Source organism: Lissotriton helveticus, chromosome 9, assembly GCF_964261635.1.
Source record: "Lissotriton helveticus chromosome 9, aLisHel1.1, whole genome shotgun sequence".
In the NCBI taxonomy this organism is placed as follows: Eukaryota; Metazoa; Chordata; class Amphibia; order Caudata; family Salamandridae; genus Lissotriton; species Lissotriton helveticus.
This window is the reverse complement of record NC_136070.1, coordinates 836108576-836131060: the sequence shown is the minus strand read 5'-3', so window position 1 is coordinate 836131060 and position 22485 is coordinate 836108576. Positions and strand designations below refer to the sequence as shown.

General features: G+C 47.2%; 1 protein-coding gene across 2 annotated transcripts in view; it reads right to left on the bottom strand.

The window, feature by feature from the left end:
- The window catches only part of POLR2I (RNA polymerase II subunit I), a 178888-nt gene that overhangs the window by 55539 nt on the left and 100864 nt on the right, over positions 1–22485 (bottom strand). For both annotated transcript variants that reach the window (XM_078661004.1, XM_078661005.1), the window contains exon 4: positions 15649–15723. In XM_078661004.1, the coding sequence (XP_078517130.1) occupies positions 15649–15723 (75 nt within the window). The remainder of the gene's footprint in view (positions 1–15648; positions 15724–22485) is intronic.

Here is a 22485-nt window from a genome sequence, read left to right as displayed (position 1 = left end):
GCGGAGCTTCCTCGGAATGGCCACATACTGTGGCCGGTTCATACCCAACTTAGCGGCCCTGGCAGAGCCGTTGAGAATACTCACGCGCCATGATCAGGAGTGGGAATGGACATGCTCAGCGAATCAAGCATTCCAGGACATCAAAGCAAGCCTTCTAGACAAGGCGGTAATGGCATACTTTCAGCCACGTCGGAAGACAGAACTGATCGTGGACGCAGGCCCGGTGGGCCTGGGAGCTGTGTTACTACAAGAATACGGCCGAGACGAATGGAAACCCGTGGCCTATGCAAGCAAAGCCCTCACTGACACAGAGACTCGATATGCCCAGATCGAGCGAGAGGCCCTGGCCATAAAGTGGGCATGCCAACACTTTCATTTATACTTTTGCGGACAGGAGTTCACCATTGTGACCGATCACAAACCACTACTGCCACTCTTCACCGGATCCTCCAGGCTGGCTCCCCGCGGATCGAGCGGTGGGCCGTTCAACTTCAGGGCTACAACTTCAACTTAGTGTTCAGGCCAGGAGCACACAATCCGGCGGATTACCTGTCCCGACACCCAGATGTGACAAAGATGGCACTCCCGCTCGCGGGTGGACAAGGAGCAGAGGAATTTGTTCACATGATATCTCTAGCAGCATGCCCGGACACGCTGACTCTACAGGAGATGGGAGAGGCCACCACCGCTGATGAGACGCTGACTCGAGTCAAAAGAGCCCTCGAAGACAACAGCTGGACGCGATTCCTTGACGGAGTCCAAGGTCTGAGACCGGAGGTGCGCCACGCCCGACAACAAATATGGCAGATCCGAAATGAGCTGAGTGTAGGAGATGCAGGGGTTGTGCTTAGAGGACACCTCATCGTGGTGCCCAAAAGCCTCCAACGACACATGCTAACCATTGCACACGCAGGCCACCAAGGGACGGCCAAGACAAAGGCCAGGTTAAGAAATAAGGTATGGTTCCCCTCCATGGACAGCATGGTAGATGAGATGGTACGCTCTTGTCACGCTTGCACCATAACAGGACTAGAACCGGCGCCAGCCCCAATCATCACGGAAGAAGCGCCTCAAACCCCGTGGACCTACCTGAGCATCGACTTCGGGAGCTTCCCCGATGGCAGACACACGCTTGTGGTGGTAGATTCATTTTCGAAATTCCCCGTGGTAGAAGTTATCCCATCAATAGCATTTCCCCAAGTCAGGAAGGCATTGGATCACATTTTCGCCAGGATGGGGCTCCCCGAAGAAATAAAGTCTGATAATGGGCCCCCGTTTCAAGGAAGAGACTTTCAGGTTTACCTAGACAACCTCCGGATAAGACACAGGAAGATAACACCGCTATGGCCCCAAGCCAACGGGGAAGTAGAACGACTTATGCAAACTCTTAACAGAGCCCTGCGTATCGCGGTCGACGGCGGGGATGACCCCGAGGCTGCACTGGACCAATTCCTAAGCGAGTATAGACAGACCCCACACAGCACTACAAAATGCGCCCCAGCACATGCCCTGTTCAAAAAAGCACCACGAGGCAATATACCGACAGCCCCCAACTGGACACCGGAGATAAGGAATAGCTAAGAGATCCAATCGCGGAGAACCATAACCAACCAGAAGGCGAGCGATACTCGGCATGCGAAGCAACCTGGAATACGAGAAGGAGACGCTGTGGTGGTCCTAGACCGACATCCGGGGTGGAAATTCCGGACCCCTTTCGAACCTGAGAGGTGGACAGTTGAAAAGGTCCAAGGAACCATGGTAACAGCGCGCCGAGGCCGCCAGACAGTCACCCGCAACATATCCTGTTTCAAGAAAGCAGAAGGGCTGGCAGGCGTTCCGACTAACATCACGGAAGCAGTGGGTGCCGAACCAGACAGCCAAGATGGAGACGGACTGTGGACCGAAACCCCGGTCCCGAGACCAACCCAGGAAGAGCCAGACGGAGGGGTCGGCCAACCGGACTCATCTCCAAGTACTCTGTCAGGCCCCCTGTCTCCTGTGCGGAGAGGCGAGGTGATCCCGGCTGGGGTCGCCGACTCCCCCCGCATGCCGGAATCGCCGATATCATCTGAGGCCCAATCCAGGTCCGAGCCAGAGGCTAAGAGATTTCGCCTGGACCTGGCCGTAGCGGAAGGACGTCTGCCAACGAACTGAATTGAAGGAGGGATGTAGAGTGCCACCCGGCCTCTCACACACAATGTATCCACAAGACACATGCATCCCCACACCCTCGGGCGGGCTCGCCTCGGGGTATAAAATAAACAGGCGGAAGACCGCTCGGGGTCTTTCCGGCATACCTGGTAATAGTGTGTCCGTGTATCTTTGTTCCAGCGCTGCTGTGAATGACCACGTGCGAGGCCCTGACCTCGCCCCGTAACATGCATAAGGAGCATATACACGCAGTGAGATGCGGCGAGGCACTCGGCTGATACCTTCAAAATGGGTCCGACGAATTTCGTGGGTGACGTACTGGCTTCAAAGGCTGCAAAAATGATGCAGATAAATCAAGGAATGCTCAAAGCTGACTAAAAATAGGACGCTTGAAGAAAGTTGGATGCGAGGAACTGGTGATGTAAATCTTACCGGTTTCCGGAGAAAACGATTCAAACGTTGGCGGCAAGTTGAACTGCTGCAATTGTGAAGGCGATATATAAACGTCTGCGCGACGTACCAAGCAATGGATAGAAAGCGGACAAGTTAGAGATTGAGAAGACATGTAGAGAAGTCTAGTTACTGTGTAGCGAGAAACCAATAAAGTAGTCCGAAGTGTAAAATGTTTTTGGGGAATTGCTACTCAATGTGGCCTGAAAATATATACATGAGCAGAAGAGATATAATGAAAAGACTGAAGTGTGTGATTCCTAAACTCTGGAACAGACAAAATAAATATGCTAACATTCCAGTGAGCTCTCTGCTTGTACTTGGTCAAGGACCCCAAGGATGTTATGTTATACTTTATTTGTAAAGCGCACGTACATCAGATTGGTTTCATGGCGCTACTGAAAAGGGTGCTTAGACCCGGGATGTTACTCGTATGCCTGTCTAAATAACCATGGGCTAGATGTAGGTAATTCTATTTTACCACTTCTTAAATACCGAATTTTACTGATTCGGTATTTAAGAAGTGGTAAAATGGAGGGGGGGGGGATGTAGGTATTTCAGAATCGGTAAATACCGAATCGTTAAGATTCGGTATTTACCGATTCTGTAAATACCGATTCGGTAATGCCCATTGATTCCTATGGGCATTGAAGCCCTTAGGAATCAATGGGCAATACCGAATCGGTATTTACCGATTCGGTAAATACAGATTCCAGCAAGGGTGCAGGGGGTGTCACTTTGACACCCTCCAGCACCCCAAATACAGGCATGTGCGCCATGTGGCACACAGACATGGGCATGTCTGTCTGTCACATGGCATAGGTGTGCATGCACAGATGTGCATGCACACCTGAATTCGGTATTTTACCACACAATAGGATTGTGTGGTAAAATACCGAATTCTGAAGGCCTGTAGCACTGTAAACAGTGCTACCTACATCTTGGATTTACCGAATCGGTAAAATTACTGATTCGGTATTTTACAGATTCGGTAAATTTACTGATTCGGTAAATTTACCGAATCTGTAAAATGATGCCCCTACATCCCAAAAACCCATTTACCGGTCGGTAACGGCCGAAATCGGCCGTTACCGGCCGGTAAATGGCCACCTACTTCTGGCCCCATGTCTTTAGGAGCCTTCGAAAACTCATGAGGTCCATGCAGGATCTGATTTCTAGAGGCAGGGAATTCCAATTTCTGTAGCTGGTATGACAAACCTTGTTCCACCGAAATGCTTCAGTTTGAAGGAAGGTAGAGTCAGGAAATGCATATGGGCAGATCGCAGATTGCGGGTCGGAGTGTATCTTTCAATAAGACTGTCAAAAAATGTAGGGCTTCTACCATTCAGGGACTTAAAGATAATGCATCCCACCTTAAAGGCGCATCTCTGAGTTATGCTGCTTCCGCAGGAGGGGAGCGACATGTTGACGCTTATTTTCCTGAAGAATCAGTCTTGCTGCCTGATTCTGTACCAGTTGAAGACGGTGGGTGAGATAAGCAGGAATGCCAAAGTGTAGAGAATTGGCGTAATCTATATGGGATATCACCACAGCAAGGACTGCCTGTATTTTAGCTTCCTGTGTAAGGAACCTACTAATTGTCCTTATTTTTCTCAACTGGAAAAAGCACCTTGAGATTACAGACCCTATTAGAGTCTTCACTGTGAGGTCATTATTAATTATGACCCCCAGTGATTTGGCAGAGATTGAAGGGGTAGGGGCCTGTCCCAGCTCTTTAGGCCAGAAACAGGGACTCCAAGGATTTAACGGACCTCCTGTTAAAATCACTTCTGTCTTATCTGGATTTAACTTCAGATGTTTGCTGTTCATCCAGTCGTGGATGAACAGCAACGTAGTTTGAAATTGATGGAAAACACAAGTTAGAAATCGTCCGCATAATTAAGTGTGAACTTTCCATTCTTTCAGGGCATAGATAAAAGGAAGAAGGTATAGGTTGAACAAGGGAGGGGAAAGTGAGGAGCCATGTGGAACACCACAAGTAGTACTCTTGGGGGTTGTGAACTGGCCTTGGCGGACCGCCTGAGATCGGTTTCCTAGAAAGGAGCAGATCCATTCAAGGGCTGAGCCTTGGATTCCTGCTTCCTTGACACGGTCGACCAGTATAATATGGTCGATCATGTCAAATGCTGAGGAGAGGTCCAGCAGCACCAGGACCTGTGGAGAGCCCCTATCAGCCTGCTCCTGAAGAGTGCCCGATACTGTCAGTATAACTGACTCTGTGGAATGGGCTGGATGGAACCCTGCTTGATGGGGGTCCAGATATTCGGACCGCTTCAGAAAGGCAGATCGTCTTCTGGCCACATGGGCTTTGAGTAATTAGCCAGGTAAGGTAACAAGGAAATAGGGCGGTAGTTGGTCAGAGTTTTAGGGTCCGCCCCTGGCTTCTTCAGGAGGGGGGATGACAATAGCCTCCTTAAAGGTGTCAGGTACATTGTATTTATTTATTTATTTATTTGCGGGTTTATAGAGCGCTTGAATCGACTCCCAGTGGATTATCTCTGCGCTTAGGAGCCAAGAACAAAGAGAACAGAATGACAACCGCAGAATCTAGATCTGATTACTGAACAGCAGGGTTTTGAGCTGCTTTCTAAATTTTAGATGCTCTGAGCACTGTCTGAGGGACAAAGGGAGTTTGTTCCACAGTGAGGGTCCCGTTATAGATAAAGCTTTACCGCCATGCCTGGCCTTTCTAGCACGGGGTACCACCAAAAGAAGGTGGTCGCTGGATCTGAGAGAACGGGTCGGAATATATGGGGTAAATTTCTTTTCCAGGTAGGCAGGCCCTTGTCCGTTAAGACTTATGTATTAAACAGCATATTTTAAACTTTGTTCTCTGCCGGATTGAGAGCCAATGCAGTTGTTCCAGAAGAGGTTGAGATGCCGTTCTGGGGGGGGACATTCAGGACTAAACGGGCCGCCGTATTCTGGATTACTTGGAGCTTAGCCAGCACACCCTTATTTGCAGAAAGTAGTAGGCCATTGCAATAGTCGATCCGACTTAACACAAGAGCCTGTACTAGAGTTCTCCTGAAAGAATCTGGGAGCAGGGGGAAAACTTTGCGCAACAGGCTAATAGTGTGGAAGCAAGAGCCTATGACAAAGTTGCTGTGTTGTTTCAGCGATAGTTCTTGATCTAGACGTATCCCTAGATTTTTAACGACCTGTTTGGGTTCTGGAACTGCTCCCAGGTCTTGTGGCCACCAGTCAGGAGTTCACAGCATTTTGGCCTCCCCGAACAACATGACTTCTGTTTTGTTAACATTGCACTGGAGGCAGTTGGAGGACATCCATTGTGCTACAGCCTTCATGCCTGATGAGAAGGAGCTTATTACTTCAGTGGAGAGAGTTTTGAAAGGAAAGAGAAGCTGTGTGTCATTCGCGTATGACACTGGGATGAAGCCATACGCATCACTCTTGCCAAGGGTGCCACGTAGATGTTAAAACGGGTTGGGCTCAAACAGGAGCCCTGTGGCACCCCTTTCAAAATCTCCACCTCCTCTGAGCGGTAAGCACCCATGATGACGCTCTGGGTGCGATTAGATAGGAAGCTCCTTAGCCAGGTGAGGGCTTTGTTCTTTAGTCCAATGTTAGCCAACCGGTCAATTAAGATGGTGTGTGACACGGTGTCGAACGCTGCTGACAGATCTAATAGTACCAGGATTACGGCGTAGCCTTTGTCCTGATACATATGCAGGTCGTCCGTGACTGATAGAAGGGTGGACTCTGTGCTGTGCTTTGGCCTGAACCCTGATTGAGAATAGTCCAGGCCACCAGCAAGTTCAGTGTAGTTAGACAGATGATGGTTAACATGTTTTTCGGTCAGTTTCCCTAAGAATGGTAGTAGGGAAATGGGCCTAAGATTGGTTAGTTCGGTCCAAGGTATGGCACTGTTTTTCCTGATTGGTCTTACCAGGGCCCGTTTCCATTCCCTAGGGACGTCACCTGAAGTTAGTGAAAGATTCACGAGCCTCTTAATCACAGGGCATAATTCTTCAGTAAGAGTGGGCATTATTCTGGCTGGGATTGTGTCGTCCGGGCTTCCACTCTTAATCTGTGTGGATAGCGATGATACCTCCTCTGCAGTGATGGGGGGGAAAGAGTCCAGGGTATGCGTAATCTGATTCGGTTCATCATTAGTCAGAGGGAGTGATGGGATTGTACTAGTTGCCCTGTTGGAGTTAGTTATTTTCTCGTAAATTGTGTCTATTTTCTTGGTAAAGAACTGAGAAATTTCATCGCATAACTGTTGCAATGACGACTCAGAGCTTTCACACGCCACTGGTTTTACGAATGATTGTAAGATTTGGTACAAAACCCTAGGGGAATTTCCTGCAGCTGTAATTTGGGACGTGATGTGCATTTTGCGTGCTCTACGGATGGCTTTATGATAAATGGACAGAGAGTTCCAGTAACGATTCTTATCATCCGCCTGGTGGGACGATCTCCACCTCTTTTCCAGTTTTTTGGCGGCTTGTTTTAGCGTTCTTAATTGTTCTGAGAACCACACTTCTTGTTTGTGAGCTGGTCGGGATGTAAACAATTTCAGAGGGGCTATGTCATCTATGGCTGCCCTAGTTGCCCTTTCGAATTTCTGTAGAGCAATTTCGACGTTCTCTGAGGAAGTGATGGAGGGTTCGACAACCTCTCTTTAAATGAGATTTTATTGATTTTGTGCCACTGTCTTCGTTTATTGGGCAGAGAGATCGGGCCTGAGGGGGTAGGTTTAAAGTGGGGAGTATAGAATTCAATAATTCAATAATAAAGTGGTCTGTCCATTTAACTTGTGTTGGAGGCAGGTAAAGGACCGAAGGGGAATTGGATAGGACCAGATCCAGGGTGTGACCTGCCTGGTGGGTTGGCCCGTAATTTCGTTGTATTAGTCCCAGTAGGGACAAATCAGTCAGTAAAGACTGTGCCTCACAACAATCTTGTAATTCGCTGTGCACATTAAAATCCCCTACTAATAGAAAATCGCTGTCATCATTTACATATGGGGCAAGTATTTCAATCAGTGTGTTAGAGAAGTTTGTGCATGGTCCAGGAGGGCGATACACCAGCGCTCCCATTCGGCTTTCCTTACGAGAAGTGGTAATTTTGAAGATCAGTAATTCTAATTCGGGTGTGCTAAGTTCCTCTGATATGGTAATAACAATTCCTTTGTTTATGAACGGGATTCCTAAAGTTATGGCGGGAGTCGAATGGGGCTTTAACCATGTCTCAGTAAGAAAGCACAGATCAGGTTCTCTGGAAGAGATTAGATCCCATACCTCGGCTGTATGTTTTGATAGTGATCTAATATTACAGAGGAGATTCTTGTTCCTCATAGAAGCCTTAACGATGTCATTGCTAACGGGGGTTGGGTGGTGCCTGTTAAGTGTGACCAGTAGGGCTAGCGTCCTCCTTATGGATGTTAAACTGTGTGCGGCAGTGACGGCAGGAAAAAGGCTCCTCTACATAAACGTTTTCCCCGCTTATGCATCCCTGTAACGGTTTATCTCGTAGTTTTAGGAGTACCTGTGGTGAATAGGTAGTCCGCATGGTAGAGCGCAAATCCAGGTATGCAGATATAGCCCCCATGGCCTCAGGCTTCGTCCGGACGCGGACGGGCGCAGACGGGCTGGTCTTTGGCACATCTTCGGCGCGTACTTAGGTGCCCCCTGCGCGCAACCGCTGCGTGCTTGTGCCGACGAGTGGCTAAATAGCCCTTTGAGCTTGAAGGCTAGAGCGCTAACCGCTCGACTGTCAGGAACTGTCTCTATGGCTCTTACCTGTCCCGCCCTCCGCTCAACGGTATTGGACACCGAGTCGGACCGGGGCGGGCAGGCTGCAACACTGAACACAGACTTCCTAAATGAGCCCTAATGCCCCTGGCAGCTCCGTGAATGAGCGTAAGTGCACAGAGAGTGAGTGTTTTAAAATTATTAATCAATTCCAACACGACGTAAGTGATTTAAAAATTCGCAATCAATTTTTAAAAGCGGGATATTTAAGTTTTAAACGAGATCCACAAAACCAACAGAGTGTTCTGCTCTGCAAATGTTTACCTGGCGGCAAGCGGGGTCGGGAGACACTGCCACTGTCTACCTTTACCGCAATCAGCTTCGCCTCCTCGCAGCCTAAATAGCCATTTGAGCTTGAAGGCTAGAGCGCTAACCGCTCAACTGTCAGGAAGTGTCTGGGCGTGTCTCTCTGGCTCTTACCTGTCCGCTCAACGGTATTGGATACCGAGTCGGGGCGGGCAGGCTGCAACACTGAGCACAGACTTCCTAAATGAGCCGTAATGCCCCTGGCAGCTCCGTGAATGAGCGTAAGTGCACAGAGAGTGAGTGTTTTAAAACATAACCCTAAGACAGGGACTCGTTCAGAAGGGATATAGCTGGACAAGGGAGAGCAGCAAAGGCTTCCCTTAGGATTTAAGGGGGGGCAGCAATCCCTAGGTGAACCGGATTTTACTTTTATCAACAAGTCCAAAAATATTACTTGACTTATTACTGTAATCTGTTCTAAAGTACAGGAATTCTTAGGTACTGTTGGACATGCAGGATTCGAGATATATATATATATATATATATATATATATATATATATATATATATATATATATATATATATATATATATATATATATATATATATATATATATATATATATATATATATATATATATATTGATTAGACAACTTGTGTAAGTGTGATGCTCATAGTGTAAAAGTAAAAGAGGCACAAGGCAGAAGGTTTAGTGAAAGAACTCCCAGTGAGAAAAATAAAAAGAAAGAAAAGAACCCTAGAAATTCAAATGTAAGCTCTTATTACATGTGAACATATTGTTCATAATAGACAAACACCTATCTGCTTCATAGGAAACAGCTCATGTCTACCCTGTCTTTCAGGGCTAGAGTGTCTAAGAAATGTTCTGTCTTGCCTACATAGGCCTTCCCGCATGGACATTTTAAACAATAGATGACATTATTTGTGTTGCAATCTGAAGAATGTCTCAATTGTATGTTTTTGTCCGAATTTGGATGCGTTAACGTGTCTCCAACAACTATGCTATTGCAATGGATACAATTAAAACATTTAGACATGCCCTTATGTTGTTTGGTTTCTGAACGTCTTTCCGGAGTTGTAATAAGTTCTTGTAAATTATTTCCTCTAGTATAAGCAAATGTCGGCTTAGTGCTAAATAGTCCCTTAAAATCAGATTCATTCTTGAGAAGTTCCCATCTGTTGTTAATTATCCGCTTTATGTGAATTGAACATGTAGAGTATTTGGACTCAAAAGTCGGTGCACTCCTGTTGATTTCAATAGACGTAGTAAATAAAGACGCCAGTTCTTTGCCTTCAAGTCTAGTTATGCTTGCCTGTAAAATATCTCCTTTGTGTAAATCTCTGTTTGTACTCACAAATCTTAGATTTTGCTGTATCGGGATCTGAACATATTTTTTTGATTCAAGTGAATTGTGAAAAAGGCAAGCTGAGGATAAGGCTTTTTGGTTTATAACCGCACGTTTTGTCAACACGCGCCGAGGTGATGCACCCATAGATTAACTGTACAGTACATGAGTTTGGGGTAAAACGACATAAATAGGTGTGCACCTCTACCCCCCATATTAATAACAACTTATTAAGAAACCAAGCAGATCCCTTTTATGAAGAGGTGCCTCATATGGGCGTGTATGAACTGCATGCCTGTTTAGTTGATTAGTGCATGTGATACAGTTGCTACTGTAAAGGAAAACCCCTTAGGGTAGCGTGTGAATGAGACCTACTGAAAACATCATAACTCTTCTTAAATAGGCTTTTATATCTAGCCCGTGAGCTGGAACTACAATAAAACTGTGTGAGCTACGCATTTTGTTTGACTTGCATCATTTATGTGTGCAGTTTGGTCACAACATTAACTTCATGTAGGACATTAGGAGGCAGCATCACACGTTTGGTACACTGATGAGATTTTGACTCAATATAATGACATATTAGCATGAGTTTGTACACAAAAAATGTACTTATAGCAAAACTCTTTAGGTTACCAAATGTTATGCTGTGATACCATCATTTATCTAACGATTTTCTACCTTCAGTATTTATTAGCTATTTTATGGAGAGTGTTCAAGATGCGTTAGGTTGAAAAACACTTTAGCTCGGAAGTTTTTTACAGACCAGGAAATGATATAATATGATATTTCATACAATATGTATGGATGTACTATGGTAAAAATAAAAAATAAATACGTATTAGGGTAACAAACAGTGGCTAACACAATACCCCTTACTTCAGCAAAGAAAAAGGTTTTTCAGATTTGGAATTGGAGCTGAAGTAACAGGTTTCTCATTTTTATTTTTTTATTTTTTAGATAATACAGGATGGAATGATCTTAATATCTGGAGGGAAGGTATTCCGATTTCCTTGGTTCCCTTCCAGAGAATTCTTGTCTTTGAGTTTTTGTCTTGTTAAGACAAGCTTGTTCTTTGAACAAGTAGTTTTCTAGTATTTGAAGGAGGTATTGTCCCTCCAAGATGGTCAGCTTCTGGCCACGGCAGTTGCGAGGGTTTCCAAAAACATGGCATGTGCATGATGCAGGCTACATTAATGATGCTCTTCGTTTCTATAGGTGAGCCATGTCAGAGATACCAAATTAGGTGAGATTTGGTCATAGTTTCTGTGCCTGGCAGCTGCCTATCTGGCTGCTTTGAAGGAAGCAAGATGCAATTTTGTAATTCCTACGAGTCTGAACTTTCCACAGTCCAGTTTAAAAAATAATGTATCATAACATTTACTAGTAAAGCACTCGTTCCAAACCAGTATCTAGCAGCTGAAAGATTATTGTTACCCCAGTTAATAGTATTTATTTTATTAATCCCTGGATGATCTAAAGCTGAGAGTGATCTGCTGGGGTTTGTACAGGTCACGATGGGGTTGAATATTCATGCACTGGATGCATTAGTAAACTAATCAACCTGACCCAGTTTGGCACTGACTTAACTACATATCTCAGTGTAATCCTTACTTGATGTACATGGTCTTGCCGATCATCTCCTAACCCATTATGTAATATGTAGCGCTCCGTTGTTTCAAAGCTAGGAAGCTAGCTGCACGCTATCTAAACGACAATATATACTTATAAGTTGTATCAGAGATAAAAGGTTTGATTATGCAGAGGAGTCTCATAGTCCTTTCTTTGCCATTACAATGATGGGCCAAAATAATTGACTTCAAAACACTGCCGAGCATGGATTGATCTTCCGGCAATACAGGCGCCCCAATAAGGCGGCTGACAAGCATCAAAAAAACCCTGTACATGGTGCCGGCCGACAAAAAGAAAGGCCGGTCACGGTAACTAACAATGTTTGACTGCTAACTTTCAATAAAACGAAGTGTTCAGCGTCGCGGTTTATACGGCAAAGATACAAGCCTTTTTCAAGAAAGCTCATGGTCCTGATGAGAACCCCACAACCAGTTGCGAGTTCGAAACGCGTAGACCTTTGTGTTAAGCCATAAGATTATCTAAATGCTCTTCAATCTTTGTAAAACTGAAAAACTAAATGGTCTATGGCATTTTGTGAATAGTGTATTTCAAGTGTAAATAACATTGTGGTATGTATGTGAGAGATAGTATGATTGAGGGATGAAGTCATTGTGAGTATGAATATGAATGTGTAGAGGGTAATGTTTTAGAAAAATTCGATCAATGTTTTGTGTGTTTTGTACAGTCGTTTTTGAAATATGAAATTGGTTCAAATTTAACCAAAATGAATCAAAATTAAAAAGAAAAAGAAAAAAGATTTATTCTGGAAATAAGCTGTGATGACACATATTGTTTAAATCATATGTGAATTTGAACAAGAATAAGGAGAACAGTATTGGCACTATTTTTGTTTGACAGTAGTCAGTGGCTTGGCCTTGCTGTTCGGAGCCCATACCCAGTGGTGGTTTTTCGTCTTGTCAAAATAGAGGTCAAGAGATTTTTGAGATTGCCCGATTGAAGTGTTAATACCGTAAGTAAGTTAAGTTAAATTTCAATTGGGATACGGGGAAAGCAGGAGGAACTAGTGAGTTAGGCTTCGGGTTGGGATGTGACATTCATGTTTGAATGTCCTCAAGTAATAAGACCATAGATTCACTGTGATTGGGTAGGCATTTTCAGGTAAAGCTGGATGTAATCGCAGCCTCACCTGCCTGCCCAACACCGTCGACCTTGCCATGCAAGCTCCCAGAGGGGTGTGTAAGCAGCCAGGCTCACTCCAGTACATTGTGCAGAGGGTGCGATTATTGTGGGGCACACCTCCTGCCGACTGTCCGACATCGAGCATGCACCGTCCACGATGAGCCTAGTGCTGGTTTAATAGTTTATTGTCCAGTCAATTAAAACCTTTACAATTTCTCTTTAAAAGAAAGTAGCAAAAATTACAGCTGCAAGATTCATGACTTAAAAATTCTCAATAATGTCATTTCATAAAACATCCATGCATTGTATTTACATCTTTAGTACAAGTGTCCGCAGTTGTGTCAATTACAGTACATTGATAAGAGATTTAGTCATTCCGTTTCTTGGCGGATTTTCGGATCCTAAGCATATTTATGAGAGAAATAAGGCTAAAAGATTAAAAGTTATAATGAGACACATCCGCAGTTCGATTAGAGGAGTGGTTATACAATATTCCAATTTATTGTTGCCTGTGGTAGAAGTAATTTTCAATTAACAGACAAGCTGGAACATCTGTTGTCCGGAAGAGGGGCATTCTGAGTGTGTCTTGTTTGTTGAGCAGGAAGAACTGAACAATAATGCAGTGGAGGGTGATTCGAGTGGTTTATCGGCAGAGTTTCACCCTGGCTGCTTCCCTGAATTGTACGAAGCGACACGCCAGCTGGACGTTGCCTCCTCTGAGGCATACCATTACTGCTTGCCTACAAGTTCTCATCCCCTCGCTTATGAAATGTGGCTTCAGAAAATATTGTCGTTCCTCTTGTAGTTCCCTGCAGATGCACAAAAGGTGTATTATGCTTTTGTTAGCTTCCTTGCATAACGGCATGTTGTCTGGCCCGATGGTCTTTTGCAAGGGGGAAGGTGCTGCAATGTTGGTTAAACGCCCATTCGGAGGCGAAGATATTTTTCTTTTTCCTCCAGTTAAATCCTACACCTAGATAGGGTTGCGGGGAGGGCTTGACATAGCTTTGCATAACGAATAATCCATGGGTTCTTTCTGTGAGGGCCGCCTTGTCTTCTAGTAATGATAGTTTTTTCACTGTTTTATTTACAATCTGTTTAAAGCAATGTTAGGACCCTGGTGCTGCCCAAAGTTCCTCCAGTCCTAGCCGGTCTTTTGATGCGATCAGGTAGCTCATGGCTATTACTACTAATAAACTATAGTGCTGGGTGACGGTGGCAGCTGCTAGGAACCTCATTGAAGGAATCACCGATTTTGTACATCCGAGGACAATGGGAGGATCCGGTTCCGCGCCAGTCGGAGGGTCACTCATCCTTGGGCCACTATGGGCAAGGATAAGGGGTTGCAGTTGCATGCTAAGTCCAAGATTGACGTACACAACCCCCTCCGTGGAGCCAGTGCGATCAGCTGTCGCAAATTCATAATTGCAGGGGGGCCCAGACTACACAGATGGAGCCACAATCCTGCAAGACAACCAGACCTCTCGTGAAGCAGCCAAAACTAAAATTTTGGAGGTGGGAGTTGATGTATCCCTCCTTTTCCAGGACCTCTGTAATGTAGCCTGAAGAGTCACACAGGCAAAGGGTATATCACTGTCTCAGTGGTTCATGGTGGAACGTGCTCACCAGTCCCTAGCCAAACTCCCTCCTCCGGAAGCACCGCTATGGCCCATAACTACCAGGCTATTGAATTACGGGGACCGTGACAGTATACTGCGTGCGGCACGCACATATGGGGCCATACACTTAAGATCCATAGCATCATTGTATTTTCCGATTACACGAAGATGATCCAGAAGTAGTGCAGATCTTTCGATGCCCTTAAAGCAAAAGTGAGAGGAATGTTTTTGCGGTACACGCTCATCTTCCCATCAAAATTGAAGGTGGCCCACAATTCACATCACATTTTTTTGAGACCCCAGAGGAGGCATGGGGGTGGGTGGCGGAGGAGCGGCAAATCTGTTGTCTCAACCCCTGGCTTCCGTGTCGGGGTGGGTCGGCGTCGACAAACGGGGGCATCACAAAGCAACTCGTTTTTTTTCTTTCACGTGTGTGGAGCTCTCCTTGCGCGGCAAGGCAGAAATCGTTTCTGACACTGTGGAATTTCTAGTCAGATACTTTATCCAGCGGGCACCTCTAGAGGAAATGTTTTCAAAAGTTTCTAAACTCTCTTCTAGTACACAATTACAGAAGTACACTTCTAAAGCCTCCAGAACCTCAGGGAAAGCGCTTAAAACACTCTCAGGGTATCAGACAGATGCTAACAGCAAAATCTAGTCCTAGTCCAGTTGCCACTGGGATTCTTCACAGGAATTACCTCTTCACCTATTTTTTATGTTTCTGAAACCAATCAGGGGATATCTGAAGAACGTTTGGTGCTTGGATTTCATGGGCCCAACTTCCTCAGGTCCTTCTCACAGATGTCAAGTGCAGCACATTCAGTCAGCCTAGTTTCCTTTCACAAATCCAGCAGTGTTCTGAGAAATGCTGGGCGAGGGACCACCGTAATAGGGTTCACTGCCTGTGGGTGGGGTGCACCACAAGACACTCATATTCCAGCTATCTTTATGCCTGCTCACAGGCAAGGGCTGGAACTAATGGCATACTATCTGGGTTAGAGTACTCAGCAGGGTTGCTCTTTCTCCCCAGTCATGTAAGGTGTCAAAAGCTGCATTATGAGATTTGTCACAGTGTATGTTAATAGAGGCCTTTGAAATCATTTGTCCATCCATGCCACTCTACTTTATTCCAAAGCTTACATTTGATATTTTTTTCTATTTTTCTGTCTTTAAACTCAAAAGACATGTTGAACTTACAATTAAAGCTATACTGCATGTGAATGTATATGCTGCTACCTACTTTGCGCATGGATGATCTTCTGTCCTTGGCAACGTTGGATCTTGAGAGACATCAGCGATGATTTGTGTCAACTCACTGCAAAGCAATAAAGCAGCATACACATATTAAAATACCTGATGAAGGTAATGAGCACTAGAACAATTTGAATATGTACAACAATATAACACCAGCATAGCATCTTTCTATTGAAGAAAGTATTATACTCAACATTTACCACATTTAGGGGTGGACAGCACACATATTCAGTACATGTATATTAGTTTTTCCACATCATTAGGAAGGGCCCAAGAGTAGAATAGTGCTATTTCATTTTCCTATTGCTACACACAGAGTCACATTTGGAGCATGAATCTGATAATATGGCACCTCATTCAAAACACTGGAAAGAGGGTATTGTTAGCATTTGTTAGCTTTGAAGAAAGTAATGTTTCACTTAAATCCATTAACAACAAATATGTTGGAAAAAAACTAACAAAAAGGTTAACTTCTCTCGCATTGGATTTTCAGTATAGAAATGTAACCGCACAAAAAAGGTGACTGTCTGTAATTGTCCTTAAGCATTGGTCCAAAATTCATCATGCTATAATATTAGAAGGAATAAGCCCATTTCCATGTGTCCACTTTCTAGATTTCAGACAGTGTAATAGCCCCAGTAATACAGGCCTACAAAAGGAAAATATTACTTAGCTGAACCAACTGTTTGAGATGGTTGTGCTGTAGATTACACGAGTTGCACTATTCTGCATCCAATGCTGGGTTTGGAATATTACATATTGTTTATCACGAGATTTAAGTTTCAAATTCGTGAATGACTTATGACTATGCAGCTTAAACGCTCAATGCATTAGAATGCAGACTGCACGGAAGAGATTTGTATTCTTCCACCGTAGGAGTAGGTGTGGCAGCTTGTGTGTGTGTGAAGTTAACAATTAAATCTCCAATAAACGAAACTAATAGGCCCATTGTTTGACCTGTCAGACGTAGGGTGGCCTTCCCCCAAACTTTTAGCCTTTTCCTCTGTTTTGCTGAAAATGCACATTCTCAGTCCAGCACAAAGAGTCTCGTCTGCAGTGGAGGGGGAAGCGAGGATCAGAGGAGCGTCGCATATGCTAGTCGATACAGCATGAAGAGCAGGCCTGGCGGATGGTCACTGCTGAAGCGCAAAGATCCTTTTGCTGTCGCAAGCGTGTGGGCTGGAGTTTCGCAGTGGCACTCTACGAGAAGTGTCTATGCTGCAGCCCGAAGAATCGGGTAGACTGAACCTTGCAGGCTGTGCCAGCGACAAGGTTTTGGCTCCATTGGGGCTGGTTGCCCATAGATGTTAATTCAGCTTTGAGGTCACACCAAGGTTCCAGGATCTGAGGGGCATCACTTGGGGTAGGGGCTTGCTTCAGCTGGATCTGGGTGCCGGTTCAGGTGGTTGTGTGCCTGTTATGCCCCTGTGGCGGCTCTTTACAGGAGGCCAGCAGACTACCTCTTGGAGTCACTCTGGGAGTCCTGGGTTCAGGTGCACGTCCAGTCCCCCAGACTCTGGCAGGAATACAGCAGGGCCACAGTCCAGAAGGGCAGCATTCCTTTCACCAGCACTGCAATCCTTCTTCCTGGCAGAGTTTCAGAAGATCCAGAAGTGTACTGAAAATTTGGTGTCTGAGGTCAAATATTTATTCCAGGTACCTCCTTTGAAGTGGGAGAAGCTTCTAGAGGTTTCTCTGAAGTTAAGGTGTTTCTGCCTTACCTGCCCTGGCTCCAAACTAACTACAGGGGGTAGGCAGCCCTTTGTGTGAAGGCAGGACACAACCTATTCAAGTATAAAGAGGGCCGGGCCCAGCTCTGCCCTCCCATCCTGCCAGGGATGGCCCATCCAGGCACACCTAAGCTCTCTATTGTGTGCGACTGTTTATGAGGAATACCAAAGTTATACCCAGTCATGTGATTCAGAGACAGGCTGCAGACCCAAAATGGCTAAGGTTGGCACACAGGCCCCTGCCAGTCCCCCAGCCAGCTCTATTCCTTTGCTCCATCCTGGGCAGCAGCATTATTTGTTCTCCCAGTGGACGGCAGCAAAGATGTGTTCCATTTTCCATGCCTGGGAGTATGTGGGAAGGGAATGCTCTCCTCGCCAGGCAACAGCAATGTCCCTGGGAATGGGATCCCACGGACACTAAATTTTCTAGTCCCCGAGGATCTTATAGCTAGAGAATCTTTCATCATTATTGAATTCAGATAACTAAAATAACTGGATACGTTTAGCAAACAAATCTTCCGAAAATTAAAACTACACATTTTAACAACATTAAATGAGGCAAGGAATAAGATTGCCAGAGAGAAAGACTTAATGTGAAAGCCATGAAGAGAGGAGCACATGGTTAGCGCAAGTTACAGAGGCAATGCAAGGTGCTGGGAGAAAGCAGAGTAGGGTAACAGTGCAGGGTTCAGAGCTACACTAGGAGAGTGACTGCTAAACTAGTACCTACTGGAGTGTCAGATGTTCCTAAGGAACATCTAGTGAACGTGGTTCGGTGGTGCCTGACACAGGAGGCGGCAAAAGGCACAAAGTCATTCAAGATTGCCTGGATGAACTCTGGGGCAGCAAATCATCAGTGGGGCAGAAGCTTTTCCCCAGCAGCAGCACAGACAGCTGTCACCAGAATCCTAGTTTTGGTAGATATTATGTGGTTCTTCTGGGGTTTATCAAGGTATGCTAAATTGAGGGGAGTAAGGGGCAGAGATGCTACTTGGGTGAATGGCCTCTCTGTTTCCTGCGCCATGCCCAAAGTAGTGTGAGGACGCAGGGGTGATGGAGCAAGAATCGTGCCAAGAGATGTGGACACCAAATACTGAAATGCTGCAGTGGCCCATAAGGACCCTGAGGTGAGTGTGTGACCCAAGTATCACGGAGATCAGCCACTCAAGGACTGCCCCTCTCCTGTAGTGCCAGTCATTTAACCTGGCCTCTCTACATTAGCATGGGAGAGGGTTAAATATTGTGGGCTGTGGCAGAGGAGGCAGATTTGTATATGATGCCCATAACCAGGTGCCCTGGTGAGAATGCATATACCAACTCTAATTTGAATAGGTCAGCTTATAGTGAGACAGCAGACGTGGGATACCCCCTCATATAAAATTGCAGCTGCGTTATGACATTGATTGCATCCATCTTAAAGGAGGGGATTCTCCCAGAATCAGTTTGCCATCTGAGCTGTTAGAATGAGAAGCAGACAAGGGAAATCTACCCATCTAAGCTGGGCATTGCCGCAGGCAGACAGTTGACTCGCTGACTTTATTGACTGCAAGCAGGAGGTGCTATGATGCCTCAGGCTTACACTGTGACCATTCCACTTTTCTGAAATATCATTTGTTAATTGTGAACATCATCAAAATGGTATGGAATGATCCATGACATGATAGCATGCCATCCTGGCAAAGGCTAATGGTTCACGGAAACTTGTGGTTCGAGAGAGAGAACCCAAAACCCACTGTTCCTCTGTATTTCTTTTTGCTGTTATTTTTTGAGTGTTTACGGCAAGGCATCTGAAAAATAAATAAAGCTGTCTGCAGCCAAATGTAACAAGCATTGGCATAGCCAATAGGTCTCGCTTTTGGGACCTTATAAGTGTTTAGCCATGCAACACTTGATGCTGTTTAATCAAGAATATTGTGTTGGATAACTAAACACTTATAATGTCCCAAAAGCGAGACCTATCGGCTATGCATCGGGGGGCCTTATAAGTGTTTAGGAAGAGCTATTGACTTGCCAATGTTTCTAAGCTGTGCAGTAGAGAAGTGTGGCTGCTGTGCAGCATGGTGAGAAGTTGTAATTAAAAAGTTTAAGAAGCACTGAGTGATGCTGTGGTGGTCCTGAGTGATGCTGTGGTGGTCCTGAGTGATGCTGTGGTGGTCCTGAGTGATGCTGTGGTGGCCCTGAGTGATGCTGTGGTGGTCCTGAGTGATGCTGTGGTGGTCCTGGGTGATGCTGTGGTGGTCCTGGGTGATGCTGTGGTGGTCCTGGGTGATGCTGTGGTGGTCCTGGGTGATGCTGTGGTGGTCCCGGGTGATGCGGTGGTGGTCCCGGGTGATGCTGTGGTGGTCCCGGGTGATGCTGTGGTGGTCCCGGGTGATGCTGTGGTGGTCCCGGGTGATGCTGTGGTGGTCCCGGGTGATGCTGAGGTGGTCCCGAGTGATGCTGAGGTGGTCCCGAGTGATGCTGAGGTGGTCCCGAGTGATGCTGAGGTGGTCCCGAGTGATGCTGAGGCGGTCCTGAGTGATGCTGAGGCGGTCCTGAGTGATGCTGAGGCGGTCCTGAGTGAGGCTGTGGCCGTGCCGACTGATGCTGTGGCCATGCCGACTGATGCTGTGGCCATGCCGATTGATGCTGTGGCCATGCCGATTGATGCTGTGGCCATGCAGATTGATGCTGTGGCCATGCCGATTGATGCTGTGGCCCTGCAGTGATGCTGTGGTAGCACATAGTGATGCTGTGATCGTACTGAGTGATGCTGTGGTGTTCCCGAGTGATGCTGTGGTGTTCCCGAGTGATGCTGTGGTGTTCCCGAGTGATGCTGTGGTGTTCCCGAGTGATGCTGTGGTGTTCCCGAGTGATGCTGTGGTGTTCCCGAGTGATGCTGTGGTGTTCCCGAGTGATGCTGTGGTGTTCCCGAGTGATGCTGTGGTGTTCCCGAGTGATGCTGTGGTGTTCCCGAGTGATGCTGTGGTGTTCCCGAGTGATGCTGTGGTGTTCCCGAGTGATGCTGTGGTGTTCCCGAGTGATGCTGTGGTGTTCCCGGGTGATGCTGTGGTGTTCCCGGGTGATGCTGTGGTGTTCCCGGGTGATGCTGTGGTGTTCCCGAGTGATGCTGTGGTGTTCCCGAGTGATGCTGTGGTGTTCCCGAGTGATGCTGTGGTGTTCCCGAGTGATGCTGTGGTGTTCCCGAGTGATGCTGTGGTGTTCCCGAGTGATGCTGTGGTGTTCCCGAGTGATGCTGTGGTGTTCCCGAGTGATGCTGTGGTGTTCCCGAGTGATGCTGTGGTGTTCCCGAGTGATGCTGTGGTGTTCCCGAGTGATGCTGTGGTGTTCCCGAGTGATGCTGTGGTGTTCCCGAGTGATGCTGTGGTGTTCCCGAGTGATGCTGTGGTGTTCCCGAGTGATGCTGTGGTGTTCCCGAGTGATGCTGTGGTGTTCCCGAGTGATGCTGTGGTGTTCCCGAGTGATGCTGAGGTGGTCCCGAGTGATGCTGAGGCGGTCCCGAGTGATGCTGAGGCGGTCCCGAGTGATGCTGAGGCGGTCCCGAGTGATGCTGAGGCGGTCCTGAGTGAGGCTGTGGCCGTGCCGACTGATGCTGTGGCCGTGCCGACTGATGCTGTGGCCGTGCCGACTGATGCTGTGGCCATGCCGATTGATGCTGTGGCCAAGCCGATTGATGCTGTGGCCATGCCGATTGATGCTGTGGCCATGCCGATTGATGCTGTGGGCCATGCCGATTGATGCTGTGGCCATGCCGATTGATGCTGTGGCCATGCCGATTGATGCTGTGGCCATGCCGATTGATGCTGTGGCCATGCCGATTGATGCTGTGGCCATGCCGATTGATGCTGTGGCCATGCCGATTGATGCTGTGGCCCTGCAGAGTGATGCTGTGGTAGCATATAGTGATGCTGTGATCGTACTGAGTGATGCTGTGGTGCTCCCGAGTGATGCTGTGGTGCTCCCGAGTGATGCTGTGGTGCTCCCGAGTGATGCTGGGGTGCTCCCGAGTGATGCTGTGGTGCTCCCGAGTGATGCTGTGGTGCTCCCGAGTGATGCTGTGGTGCTCCCGAGTGATGCTGTGGTGCTCCCGAGTGATGCTGTGGTGCTCCCGAGTGATGCTGTGGTGCTCCTGAGTGATGCTGTGGTGCTCCTGAGTGATGCTGTGGTGCTCCCGAGTGATGCTGGGGTGCTCCCGAGTGATGCTGGGGTGCTCCCGAGTGATGCTGGGGTGCTCCCGAGTGATGCTGGGGTGCTCCCGAGTGATGCTGGGGTGCTCCCGAGTGATGCTGTGGTGCTCCCGAGTGATGCTGTGGTGCTCCCGAGTGATGCTGTGGTGCTCCCGAGTGATGCTGTGGTGCTCCCGAGTGATGCTGTGGTGCTCCTGAGTGATGCTGTGGTGCTCCTGAGTGATGCTGTGGTGCTCCTGAGTGATGCTGTGGTGCTCCTGAGTGATGCTGTGGTGCTCCTGAGTGATGCTGTGGTGCTCCTGAGTGATGCTGTGGTGTTCCTGAGTTATGCTGTGGTATTCCTGAGCGATGCTGTGGTGAAGGTGAGGGATGCTGCAGTGTAGGTGAGGGATGCTGTGTTGGTGCTGAGGGATGATGTGGTGGTGCTGAGTGATGATGTGGTGGTGCTGACTGATGCTGTGGTGGTGCTGACTGATGCTGTGGTGGTGCTGACTGATGCTGTGGTGGTGCTGACTGATGCTGTGGTGGTGCTGACTGATGCTGTGGTGGTGCTGACTGATGCTGTGGTGGTGCTGACTGATGCTGTGGTGGTGCTGAATGCCACTGTGGTGGTGCTGAATGCCACTGTGGTGGTGCTGAATGCCACTGTGGTGGTGCTGACTGCCACTGTGGTGGTGCTGACTGCCACTGTGGTGGTGCTGACTGCCACTGTCGTGGTGCTGACTGCCACTGTCGTGGTGCTGACTGCCACTGTGGTGGTGCTGACTGCCACTGTGGTGGTGCTGACTGATGCTGTGGTAGCATTGAGTGATCCTGTGCTGGCCCTGAGTGATGCTGTGGTGGTGCTGACTGATGCTGTGTTGATGTTGATTGATGCTGGTGCGCTTTAGAGTGATGCTGTGGTGG